The following is a 13,006-nucleotide window of genomic DNA, read 5'->3' on the forward strand; positions in this document are numbered from 1 at the left end:
ATGTTGAATTCTAATCATTACTTTCAAAGGAAAGCATCTCTAAAGCTCCTTCATCAAGAGTCCAGACTGGGAGCAGGCAAGCGGCTATCCAACACCCACTCAGGCTGCTCTTCTTCTTCTTAACACATCAATTCTGTAGATGGGGGCATTTGTGTTTGCACGCTGCATCTTCAAGTTTGGATAGAATAGAAAGAAAAGAAGGGAAGGAGGTAAGCATCACCTGTGCTGATATAGACTTCTTAACAGATTGTTCTTTATAAATATAAATATAAACAAATCAATCGTATTAATATTGCTTTTAAGTAATTATTGAGTTCAGGAACTGATGTCGGATGTTTCAACATCGTATTTTAGGATGAGTGACATTATTACACAGTCTTGACATAATTCAAAGAAAAATAACCTATTTGAAAAGCATTTTTATTTAGTTATTTTCCATCTTTTGTGCTCAGGGTTATAATCTGTAAAATGGTAGGGGTAAAGTTACTGATAAGCGTAATTATTTTCTTAACATTTAGTATTATGACCTAATTAAAATTTGTAATAAATGTTTTTTTAATGAAAATTAAACAACCAGAGAAGCTTTTCTCAGTCTTTCTAATTGCCAGGTTCTGTAAACAAGGAAAAGGGGGGAGGAGCACGTCTGTTTTTGACAGATTGTTTCATGTTTGTAACCTCATGTAAAGACAGCCTATGATTAAACAAATTATTGCTTTAATAACAAAGACAATGCAAGCCTTAGATATTGACCTCATTTGCGAACCATTAAACCATTAGAAGATTACAACAAATACATGTTACTTTGTTTAAATATGCATTTGGCATCTGCAGATATAAGGAGCATTGTGAAGATCTTTAAGTGGCAAAATGTGTTCTTCACAAATGAAATGTACTTTTACTCTACGAGTATTTAAATTTTCTCCCTTGAACCTTCAAATTGTTTTAACTTCCCTTTTTTATTTGGTAACCATACCTTCAAAACATCTTTTTATGGCTAAAACGCAGATCCTTGCTCCTATTTAGCCTAGAAAGATGTTGAAAAAGTATACTTTTTTTATTCCCTACACCCTGTCTTAATTTATTGAAAACTAAGACATTGAAAATAAAACCTGATAACCCTATTTTCTCAACCCTAACGTTTCAGCCACATTTAGCTACCAGTACTGGTCGTAAAGACACCTTTCATTTTTCAACCACATTTTTACAAAGTTATGCTAGAAGCTGTAATGTTTTCTATGGGAAAGTTACTGATTACTTTTCAAACTCGACTCCAATTACCTGACATGTAGTTACAGTAATTAAAAACATGCAATTACAAAATGAATTCTGTATTAAATTAATACATTAATGTAATCTAATTAATATTTTAGAGAAGCCTGTGCAATCTGAGTGATTTATGTTCTGATGCAAACAAATGATGTTTGTTTGCATCAGAACATAAATCATTTTCTCTTAAACGACTTAAATTCAATTTGTTTAACTTTCAGAATGTAACATGTTGAGTTAAAAAAAGTAGATTTGTATTATTTGTTTGGATCATAAGCAGTAACTAACCAGCCAAGGCTTTTTGTCTACAGCCTATTATTGGGTTATGTCAGTACTTCCAAAGTTGAGGTCCGGACACCACCAGGAGTCATTAATTATCTTAAAACTCTTCAAAAATGGTAATAAACAAATAACAACAATTATCATGGTAAAAGCATATTCATGTAGATTTGTTACAAGAGATTTTAAAAACTTGTTACAAAAAGATAAAAGTAATGTATAGGTTTATGATGCTGTTTGTGTGGTCATTATAAACCTATTGACTTAATAGTAAGGCTAATTTAGTGAGCCAATCGTCAGTGCTGAAATCTCTTTTAATGTTATTATGTTGGTCAGAAGGCTAAAACAATTGGCAACCACTGGGTTATACTTATAAAAAAGAAGACTACTATTTTTTATGCAGTTTTAGTTGCATTAGAATTTATTGTGCTTGTTGCTCTGTGTTAAAACAAATTGATGTTGTATCTTTTCTGTCTTGCAGTGATACCATGAGGCTGATTCTGGTTAAGCCCACTAATGCAACAAGACGTCTTGACTCAACAGGCGAAGTCTTCCAAGATGGAGAACATCAACATTGTGCTACAGGAGGCCCTGAGGAGAAACACGATCCATTCTCTGGGTTCCCAGGCAAAACATCTTCATCCCCACAGAAGACGAGTCGCTGCTGTGCTTCAGCTTCCCTCCATGAGAAATCTAATGGAATCAGTCCTCCAAGAGGTTCGGCTCAGAGGTCACCTCCGAAAGCCCAGAACCTTTCGCTGTCACAGCTGAGTGACCAAGACTGGCAGCTGCTTTGTGGCGAGGATCCACCCTCAATAGGAATAGCGGAAGATATTGTGGAAAATCCAAACCACATGGACAGATGCGGCTGCCCCTGTCCTGATGCTTTTCATCATTCTGACGTTTTAAGCTTACAGCTACAGTCAAATAAAGAAAGTGTCTCAAGAGTCAGAAATAAGAGAAGTGTTTCATCACCTCATACACTGCCTTTCTCTGAAAGCACCCACCCATCCACCATATGCCAGGTCTCAGCACAGCAGACAAATCACAAAGGTCTTCGCAAACCTCTTACGAACCACCCGAAGAACATCATCGTGCCTCAGTGCTCTGACCAAGATGGTGATAAAGAACAGTGTTGCAATCATTCTAATGTCAGAGACTTCAGCCAAGTAACTCATTCAAAGGTGTTCAACATTCCTCTAAACTCGGCTCAATGTGCTATAATGAATAAGAAACTTTCTGAAGTCAGCTCAGATGTAAACTGGAGAGAGGTTTTTGGCAAAAAACCGCTTTTGGTGCAGCAGCCTCAAAGGAAAGACTCTCACTGCTCCTCATCCGGTGATCAAACATGGAAGCATTCTGGAGAGTCATCATTTGTGCTCAAGTGTCGACATCTTCCTTACAGTCGCCTGACCAGAACACCGTGGGGAAAGAGGTCAGCTACACCAGCTAGTCAGAAAAGTTTCACGTCTTTCTCCACCAGCCAGTGTAGTTTACTTGAAAACCAAGATTTAGTCAGGAGATCAAGAGAGCAAGAAAGTCAGGTACGTTAGCTTTTTTCAATGTCCTTCCTATTACTTTAGCGTTCTTGACTTTCTCTATGAAAAAAATTACCATTATGCAAATTTTGTAACTCAAAAGGTTAGAAAAGAAAACATTAAATATGGGAGGTTTGTGTATGCTGTCTTTGGTTGAGGTAATTGACTGTATACTGCTTGGTGGACATTGTTACCTTCTTTTGCAGGAACCCTCACAGCATCTTTTTGGATCCAAACTATCCCTCCCCAAACCCTTTCCTTCACTTCCTGACACCTTAGAAACAGACAACTTCCAAAACGGGGATGCAGTGCGTCCACTCAGCAGCCTGGGTACTTTAAGCTCTAGTTTCGCAGATTTTCCTTCAGACCAGCAGCAACTTCAGCTGCTTCACAGTGCCATCCTGGAGTCTACCTTCTCCAAGGTAATCGGAGAAGACTCCAGTAAGGCCAACAGTGAGAACCCGATCAAAGCGGAAGGAAGCAAACCACAGAAGAAGACGAAGGATATCAGCTACCGGCTGGGACAGAGGAGAGCTCTCTTTGGGAAGCGCAAACAACTGAGCGACTATGCATTGGTCTGTGGGATGTTTGGTATCATTGCCATGGTCATCGAGACAGAGCTTTCAAGGGCTTTTTACACTAAGGTACCCAAGAACCACTGAGAAACTACATCACACTTAGACCTGAGAAGCTGATTGGGTCGCTCTTTTAATAGAATGTTTTTCAATGTGAAATTAGGCCAGCGTCGCATATGTGCTGCTGTCTGGTGACCTATGCAGTATGTTTTATGTTGACCATTGGAAATCATAGTTTAAATTACATCTGATCAAAGTTGATGTGGTCGTAAGTAGGAAAATTTGTAGTGTATGCTCATGTCAAGGTTGTAAGTCAGCCATATTGAATTCTTAGAGCTGGTGCTGAGTCTCCTCTCCAACTTTTTGTTTCAGAAATCTAAACCAAAAAGGTTTGATAGGAACTGTGTTTTGACCTTTTTGTTCAATTGGAAAGCTATAATAACACTTAACCATAATACTAGCAGCAAATACAAGAGCCATCTTACAGAACCATTTGTAATTTTTTTGATTGAGTATTCCACACTTAAATATTTGTGTCTTTGTTGTATTTCCAGCGCTTATGTCAACCTAAACAATTAATACTAAGGAAACAGACATAAGTAAATGCAGCTGTGGTGCCGCTGGTGGCATGAGGATTAGACTATAAACAGATTTGATGACAATGACTGAGTTTGTTGACTTGTGCTCTGAGGCAAAACGTTGGGCAAATTTCCTCACAGCTGGGTATTTTGTGAGTACTTTTCTAGAGAAAAAAACCCTAACGTGTTAATCAAACTACACTTTCAGTTGAAATGGCGCAACGTTTACAGCCAACCAAAAAAAATCCAGTTGTCTACTAATCTTTCTGCATCATGAAAACAAGGTAAAGTACAAATATGGTTTCATTGTGGTTCTCTCTGTGTTAAAATTCTTGTCTCCATTGTGAACAGGAATCCATTTATTCTTATGTACTGAAAGGCTTGATCAGCATTTCCACTGTAGTTCTTCTTGGACTTATTCTGATGTACCATGCAAGGGAAATACAGGTATGACCAATGTTCGACACTTTTCTTTTTAATTCATGTATTTTTAACAAAGGTGAAAAACGTTTAGCAGAACATTTAAAACTGATAACAAGAAATAAGTATTTAAATGAAGAGAAAATACATAAAAACATTTCAGTGCTTTTCATTTCTCCCTAATATTCATACATTTTATCCTCTCTTTTTGCAAAATATAAACTTGATGGTTGGATAACCTTTTTCCTTCTCAAACATATAAAGACTGGAATTAAATCCTGTAAAATATGGTTGAAAATCAGCTTTGATTAAAAATCACTTATCCTTTGGGTTTATTATGCATTTAACAGCAAGAATTTCAGAAAGGTTTTAAAAAGCAGGATTTTATCTGCAAGGTCAGTTGAGATGGAAAAATAGTACCTCTGAACATTGGATTAACCTGTTTTTGATCAATGAACCTGCTTTTTATAAAACTAATTAAAACTGTTTTATTAGCCTATATTTTGACACAGAGAAAAATATGTTTAAATAAAAGTTTTTTAATGGTTATCTCATGTTTTAGTTTTAAATAGAAGCTGCAGCCTTAACCAACAAGCTTTATTGCATCAAGTAAAATACATGAGAAAACTTTAAACTGAATAAACCTAGCAAATGAGTAAATTCTCTATTTGTTTTTTAATTTTTGTTAGTTTGCAATAATTATTCTAAGCCCTAAATCCTTAGTTCCCTTTCTTTCTCAGCTTTTCATGGTAGACAACGGGGCAGATGACTGGAGGATAGCCATGACCTTTGAGCGGATTCTCTTCATTGTGTTGGAGCTCCTTATCTGTGCCATCCATCCAATTCCAGGCCAGTATGTTCTCACCTGGACTGCACGGCTGGCTTTCAGCTACACAGCATCTGTGGCAGATGCCGATGTGGACATCTTTCTTTCTGTGCCGATGTTCCTGCGCCTGTACCTGATTGGGCGCGTCATGCTGCTCCATAGCAAGCTGTTCACAGATGCCTCCTCGCGCAGCATCGGGGCCCTCAATAAGATTAATTTTGACACTCGTTTTGTGATGAAGACTCTGATGACAATTTGCCCCGGGACTGTCCTGCTGGTCTTTAGTGTGTCTTGTTGGATAATTGCGGCATGGACAGTGCGTGTATGTGAGAGGTATAAACTTAAATATATTCTATAATTGATAATCTAACAGAATAAAAAAAACCAAAAAACTTTTAAATACTTTGTGGCCAATTCTGGTCAGAAGGGTAAATACACTTAAATACACTGTCTTCAACATAAATATCTTAGAAGTTTTTAATTTCTTACTGATACATTTCAACGTCAAAATTATACATGCTCGCTCACTAATATTGGAGCAAACGTCCCTTTGCAAAGTCCACCTCGACCGCAAGCCTTTTGTAGTCTTCATCAAGCTTCTAGTATATTTCTGACTGTTTGTTTGACTACCTTTCTAATCAGGTTTTTAGTTGGTTTTCTGGCACAAACCAGCCTTTCAAGCTTTACTCATACATTTTCAACAGGGTTCAGGACAGGATTATTCTAGAAGGTTAATGTTAGCCTGCTGTATTCCAAAAGCTTTTGAGCTTTGAAACACCCAATTATGTCTAGGTTTCAATGAACTAACAGTTGATTTCAGTTGAAGCTGAAAACATAGATAGCTTCCCATCTTAATTATCAATTGACTTTGTGCAACAACAAAACTGCTCCACAGCATGGTGCTACCACCCCCATGCTTGACAGCTGGAACAATGTTTGTAGTTTTCAAAACCTCACCATGGCTTCACCAAAACATACTCCATATTATTGTGCCTAAATAGCTCAGTGTCTCACCTAGGCATGAAACCTTTCTCCAGATGGCATTTGGCTTGTCCTTATGGGTAATGGCCAGTTTGTGATGCAAAACCAGCTTCAATGTGAATAGTGATAAAGATGTTCTAGAAGTTTCTTGTTGATGGCAGGTTTGAATCCCGGTAATTCCTGGGTTGTCCTTGGACATCCTAACCAATTTCCTGTTTTCTAAGGGTGACAATTTGGGTCAGATGGTTAAAACTTGAACACATTTAGGTTTTACAAGAGGACAATGATCCCAAACACACATCAAGCCTAGCTTTGGAAGAGTTACATTCAGTTTCCTAAATCCCAGCCTCCACCATGTTAATTTGTGAACTATGCTTAAAAGCTGGGTCTGTAGCATGAAACTGGCCACTTTAAATCAACTCCAAGAAGATTTATCAAATATTTAGCCAGAATTGTATGTATGTGGTCAAGGTGCAGCTTGCTGAGGAACATTAAACCAAATCTTAGTTGGGGTGTATGTATAGTTTTGACCATTTTTGAATTAGAAAAAAATCCAAATAAATCAAAACATCTGCATTAAGTTTTTATCTAAATACATCAAAGCTTCGTGTTGCAAATGCTTCCACCCTGTAAAATGATCTATTCCAATGCACTTGACATCCATGTCCATGATGAGTCTATGTAAACCTCTATCCAGACCTTTAATGTGCTACAGCCAATGGTGTCTTGTCTCAGCAGGTATCATGATGCCCAGGAAGTAACAAGCACCTTCCTAGGAGCAATGTGGTTGATCTCCATCACTTTCCTGTCCATTGGTTATGGAGACATGGTCCCTCACACCTATTGCGGGAAAGGAGTTTGTCTGTTAACAGGAATTATGGTGAGAATTATAATATAAATTGCTTGAAGACATGTAGCAAATACATTTTCTTAATAAATACTGTATGTTACCTTAATATCAAGATGAATACTGCAAATTAGGATGGTTTTAGCCTCATTGAATGAATTCCTGCTGTGATGCAAACCACAACTCTTCCTCTCCACAGGGAGCAGGTTGTACAGCTTTGGTGGTGGCTGTTGTTGCCAGGAAGTCAGAGCTCACAAGAGCTGAAAAACATGTCCATAACTTCATGATGGATACTCAGCTTTACAAAAAGGTCTGTTTGCACACAGCAATGCTCATTTCTTGAACAAAAAGCTTTATTTTTAAGTTTAATTTTTTCCTTGCTGAACATAATTGTCAGGTTCCTCGTGGAGGAAGTTTCAGTTACATTTTAAAAATTGACATAAATGTCAAACCATTGTGCACCTACAAAATAGATTAAATTTTTTAAAAGAGGACCTATGTCATTTTTAAACTGCTGCTTTGCTTTTGTTTCCTGATTTCCCTCCTCAGATAAAAAACACAGCAGCAAATGTTTTAAGGGAGACCTGGCTCATCTACAAAAACACAAAGCTGGTCAAAAAGATTGACCACGCCCGTGTTCGCCAGCATCAGCGAAAATTCCTGCAGGCCATTCACCAGTAGGTATCAGTATTTATTTGTTTAAATCTGTTTATTTGTCTTCTTCTAAATTCAAAGTTAAATTTGTTACATTTTAACTGATGGTGCCAAGATAAACTCTGCATTATCTTTAATTCTTTTAAGACAAATTAATTTTGGGTTTTAACTTCAGACTGAGAAGACTCAAAATGGAGCAAAGGAAACTAACGGACCAGGCAAATACTGTTGCTGATCTTGCAAAGGTTTGTATTTTCTTCAGAATTATGGGGAAACTAACCAAAAAAACTGACATCAACAACCCTAATCTAAACTACTCTTTTTAATCTGTAAAATCTGTATTAACTCCTTGCATTTTATATCTTTCAAACCAAAGCATTTTAGACATACGTTTTTGTTGCTTCGACGGTCCAAACACAGATTACATTGTAAAATATAATGCTAAAATGACATGTAGTATTTTATTTTTAACTTTAATGGTGATTCAGTGAGGTCCAAAAGAAAAACATGCTGTAATAGTTCAACAATGAATTCACCTAAGAAGACATACATAGTTTTTGATGAGTCTTTACATTTTAGATCTGGCTAAATTATGTTTATTAGATCTAATATAATTTACAAATAAGACAGAGCGGAATGCAAACCACATCTTGTTTTTCTGTTCAGTTTGAGACATTAAGGCTAAATACATCTTTGTATTGTATTGTACAACAAATAGATGCAAATATTTCCAGGTTGCTGTAGTCTCTTTGCTGCGTTGCAGACTCAGAACATGATGTACGATCTGGTGTTGGACCTGCAGCATCGAAGTGGGGTGCTAGACAGGAGGATCGTGGCTCTGGAAGAAAAACTGGACTCCATCCTTCTCGGAGTGCAGTCGCTGCCAGTTGTGCTTTCTCAAGCAATAGCAAAACTACAAAAAGATTTCCTGGACGACCTAGCCTGCCGCGTTCACTTCTTGTCGTCCTCACTGAGCTCGGAGTGCTTTTCAGCACATCCCAAGCAACTTTGTCCAGGATCAAGCACACCAGAGACACCATACAGCTGAGAGGCCTCTCTGGTTTTTGACAGATTTTTCATGTTGCTAAGAATTGTACCAAAAACCACAACAGTGATAATTTCCCTTTGGATAAAAAATCTTAATAATTAGACTTCATACAAATTTGCAAACCTTGGTCATATGCTCAGGATGTTACAGTTAGTGCAATGACAGAGCTTTTACATCTGCACGAAAAGAAATAATTTGATAAAACAAGAGTCTGAGAGTCGTCAGCCCAGACCGACTAAATTTGTCAGCCTTCTGCTCTTATTGTTTAGCAACTGAGATCACTCTAGCAAATGAAGCCGTTTAGAGAAGGTACTGTGGGTCTTTAATAAATCTTTAAAAAACATCAACATTTAACTTTAAACAGTACAAAATAAAGACTGTCATGTGTCCAGTGTGTTACTTTGTTCAATGTAGAGAAAGCTAAATATCTTCTGTGAGTGTCAATACACTTTAAAGGTAGTAATATATATATTTATTTTAAATGCTCTTAGAAACACTACTCTGCCAGAACTGTTCAGTGCTCTTTTCAGTCTACAGCTACTGCGTTTACAAATATCAGGTTATTTTCACAAGTCAAGTCTATTATTCTAACCAAAATTTTTATTAATTCTGGCTAATGTTTGATTCACCTCTAAAGGACATTTCCTGGTATTTGTCTGTGTAGATTTAGTGCAATTTTGGGTGACTTAGCGAAATAAATTGGATGAACACAAGGAGAATATTTATTCATGCTTTTTACTTGCTTTTATTTATCATTTTCTACAAGAATAAAACAAGGCATTACACAAATACTTTCTTAGTAATAGGGAAATGTTGGCTTTGTAAAATAGAACTCAAAGTGCAAAGAAATCAATAAATATAAATATTGTATTTGAGATTATATAGAAAAAACAAAATCAATCATGGACTGAATTGTTTATTTATTGTCCATTGTTTGTACATTGGTTGACGTTTATGAGGGTAACAGTATACATATTAAAGAAGAGCAGTATTGTAAAAGGGAGTAATGACAGTTTACAATAGCCAATAGTTTTTAAAATAGATTTACTATTGTAACCTTCTATCATTCATCATGCTTTAATTAAAGAAAGGTGCTTGCCAGATGCTGTTTGAGTCATTACATTTAGAGCAGTAATAATCGGGTGTCAGTTGTGTTTTTTCTCATTAAATTTCCAGTTGTCTGCAGTTCCTGTGTCTGCTAAACTTTCCTTTGGTGTATTGCATCTTTATCTGAAATCTCCTTTATACGGCTGTTGTATTATCAATTAAGCAAATGTATACAAATATGGTGAATGTGCCTATCATCTGTAATAAAGCGTGAATGAAGGTCGAACAGGCGAGATTGTTAGCATTTTTTTTAGCTCCCCTACAGTTTATCTGTGCTGCCCTGGTTGTAATCAGAAACAGAATATATCAATGTTTATAAGTATATAATAATGAATATAATCTCTCTCTCTCTCTCTTTATATATATATATATATATATATATACACACACACATTTGTGCTCAAGTACCACCACCTCCTTTATGGGACTGTTTTATTGATAATTAAGCCCATTATTTATACAAATATAGTTTGTATATACCTGTTAGAATATCAGCTTTCTACTTGTGAAAAAAATTTAATAACACATACCCTTTTCTTTTTCTTCCATTATGTGTTGTCTACAGGGGTCTGCGACCCGAGGCTCTGCAGCCAGAGGTGTCTTCATAACCTGGGGCAATAATTATGTAAAATAAGCTATATGTTTTTGATTTTATAGACAATATAAATGCAATGCAACATCAATACAGACTTTTTCCATCAGTTACTGTAAATCCTAATGGTTTATTGTATATATATATATATTCAATTCAATTCAATTCAAAAATACTTTATTAATCCCAAAGGGAAATTAAATGTTATAGCTCATATTATGAAGGTTTCCTCAAAGAGCCGTTGTAGATGCTGATGGCTGTGGGCAGGAAGGATCTCCTGTAGCGCTCCGTCTTACAGCAGATCTGAAGAAGCGTCTAACTGAAGACACTCTGTTGTTGTAGGACAGTCTCATGAAGAGGATGCTCAGGGTTCTCCATAATGTTCTTCATTTTATGAAGAATCCTTCTTTCCACAATGATCTCCAGAGGTTCCAGAGGAGTCCCCAGAACAGAGCCAGCCTTTTTTATCAGCTTGTTGAGTTTTTTTAAGTCCCTGGCTGTGATGCTGCTTCCCCAGCAGATGATGGTAGAAGAGATTACACTTTCCACAACAGACTTATAGAAGATATGCAGCATCTTGCTGCAAACACCAAAGGACCTAAGCTTCCTCAAGAAATACAGCCTGCTCTGTCCCTTCTTGTAGATGGCTTCACAGTTGCATCTCCACTCTAGTCTGTTGTCCAGGTGAACACCGAGGTATTTATACTCCTCCACCACCTCCATTTCTTCTCCCATGATAGAAATAGTTTTTGACTTATTGCTGTTTCTCTTAAAATCTACAATCATCTCCTTTGTTTTAGTCACATTCAAAATGAGATGATTGTTTCCACACCATGCCACAAAGCAGTCCACCACCTTCCTGTACTTAGCTTCTTGTCCATCTCTGATCCACCTCACGACTGCAGAATCATCTGAGTATTTCTGCAGATGACAGGAGTCTGTCTTGTACTGGAAGTCTGAGGTGTACAGAGTGAAAAGGAATGGTGAGAGTACCGTCCCCTGTGGTGCTCCTGTGCTGCTGACTACCTGGTTAGACTCACAACCCTTCAGTCTCACAAACTGTGGTCTGTTTGTCAGGTAGTCTTTGATCCAGGAGATTGTTGAGGCCTCCACCTGAGTCTTCTGGAGTTTCTGACAAAGCAAATCAGGTTGGATTGTATTAAATGCACTGGAGAAATCAAAGAACATGATCCTCACAGTGCTGCTGGCTTTGTCCAGATGACAGTGGGTTTGTTGAAGCAGGTGTATGATGGCATCTTCAACTTCAACTCCACAGCGATAAGCAAACTGAAGGGAGTCCTGATAGTTTATTGTTTGCTTACTCAGGTGGGCCAACAGGAGTCTCTCTAGGACCTTCATGATGTGAGATGTCAGGGCAACAGGTCTATAGTCATTGAGGACTGATGGGTGAGTTTTCTTTGGTACCGGAACAAGACAGGAGGTCTTCTACAACACCGGAACCTTCTTCTGGGCCAGGCTAAGGTTGAAGAGGTGCTGCAGAATCCCACAGAGCTGCTCTGCACAGGCCTTCAGGACTCTAGGGCTGACATGATCTGGACCTGCAGCCTTATTCCTATTCAGTCTCTCCAGTTGTCTCTTCACCTGACTTCTTGAGACACACAGGTGGAAGGGGGAAGCAAAGGAAGCATCAGCATCTTCTGATATGGTTGAAGGCAAATATGTAGAAGCAGAAAGGTCTAGGGCTGAGGTGGAAGATAAAAAATGTGAGGTGTTACTGGACAGCTGTGGGTCCTGTGGGTCAAAGGAAGATGGAATGTCTGTTTGGCTGTGAGCAGGAGAGGAGGATGCGAAGCTGGTTTCTGAACTGAACCTATTGAAGAATGTGTTCAGTTCATTGGCTCTGTCCAGACCTCCATCAGTCTGATCTTCTTTCTGCTTGAAACCTGTGATCTTCTTCATCCCTGTCCACACATCTCTGATATTGTTTTGCTGGAGCTTGCTCTCCAGCTTCTTCTTGTACACCTCCTTGCTGTCTCTTATCTTGACTTTAAGTTGCTTCTGTATAATCCTCAATAATTCTCTGTCTCCCTCTCTGAAGGCTCTTTTTTTCTTGTTAAGCAGGTCCTTCAGGTCACTGGTGATCCAAGGTTTGTTATTGGGGAAGCATCTCACGGTTCTGGTGGGGATGATGTTATCCACACAGAAGTTTATATAGTCGGTTACACACTCAGTCATGGCATTGATGTCCTCTCCATGTGGCTGGCACGGTGCGTCCCAGTCTGTAGCCTCAAAGCAACCTTGCAGAGCTTCTTCAGCTTCCTGTGACCATTTTCT

At 37.9% G+C, this 13,006-nt stretch overlaps 1 protein-coding gene and 1 long non-coding RNA gene across 3 annotated transcripts in view; one reads left to right on the top strand and one right to left on the bottom strand.

Moving 5' to 3' along the window:
- Nucleotides 1-10,345, top strand: kcnn1b (potassium intermediate/small conductance calcium-activated channel, subfamily N, member 1b). Of its 2 annotated transcripts, none has more exons than XM_047375485.1 (10): nt 1-209; nt 2,027-3,089; nt 3,290-3,727; nt 4,588-4,683; nt 5,397-5,815; nt 7,199-7,343; nt 7,510-7,620; nt 7,860-7,987; nt 8,140-8,209; nt 8,728-10,345. In XM_047375485.1, exons 2-10 carry the CDS (start codon nt 2,034-2,036, stop codon nt 9,010-9,012), a joined length of 2,748 nt encoding a protein of 915 aa, XP_047231441.1. In that variant the 5' UTR covers nt 1-209; nt 2,027-2,033; the 3' UTR covers nt 9,013-10,345. The 2 variants fall into 2 exon arrangements, with proteins under 2 accessions (XP_047231441.1, XP_047231442.1); XM_047375486.1 differs by having other exon boundaries at nt 7,202-7,343.
- LOC124874214 overlaps nt 5,946-13,006 on the bottom strand; it is an 11,823-nt gene continuing 4,762 nt past the window's right edge. The window contains exons 2-4 of the long non-coding RNA XR_007039722.1: nt 10,650-10,728; nt 7,415-7,570; nt 5,946-7,303 (exon numbers count right to left, since the gene is read on the bottom strand). This is a non-coding gene — a long non-coding RNA (uncharacterized LOC124874214). The remainder of the gene's footprint in view (nt 7,304-7,414; nt 7,571-10,649; nt 10,729-13,006) is intronic.

The sequence above is a fragment of the Girardinichthys multiradiatus genome, chromosome 9 (genome assembly GCF_021462225.1).
Source record: "Girardinichthys multiradiatus isolate DD_20200921_A chromosome 9, DD_fGirMul_XY1, whole genome shotgun sequence".
Taxonomy (NCBI): Eukaryota; Metazoa; Chordata; class Actinopteri; order Cyprinodontiformes; family Goodeidae; genus Girardinichthys; species Girardinichthys multiradiatus.

What these genes read in the sequence shown, in the direction of transcription:
- kcnn1b (XM_047375485.1), top strand. Translation starts at nt 2,034, where the DNA reads ATGAGGCTGATTCTGGTTAAGCCCACTAATGCAACAAGACGTCTTGAC. An exon ending in GTCTGTTAACAGGAATTATG is followed by an intron (nt 7,344 to 7,509) that starts GTGAGAATTATA and finishes TCCTCTCCACAG; the next exon opens with GGAGCAGGTTGTACAGCTTT. An exon ending in ATACTCAGCTTTACAAAAAG is followed by an intron (nt 7,621 to 7,859) that starts GTCTGTTTGCAC and finishes TTCCCTCCTCAG; the next exon opens with ATAAAAAACACAGCAGCAAA.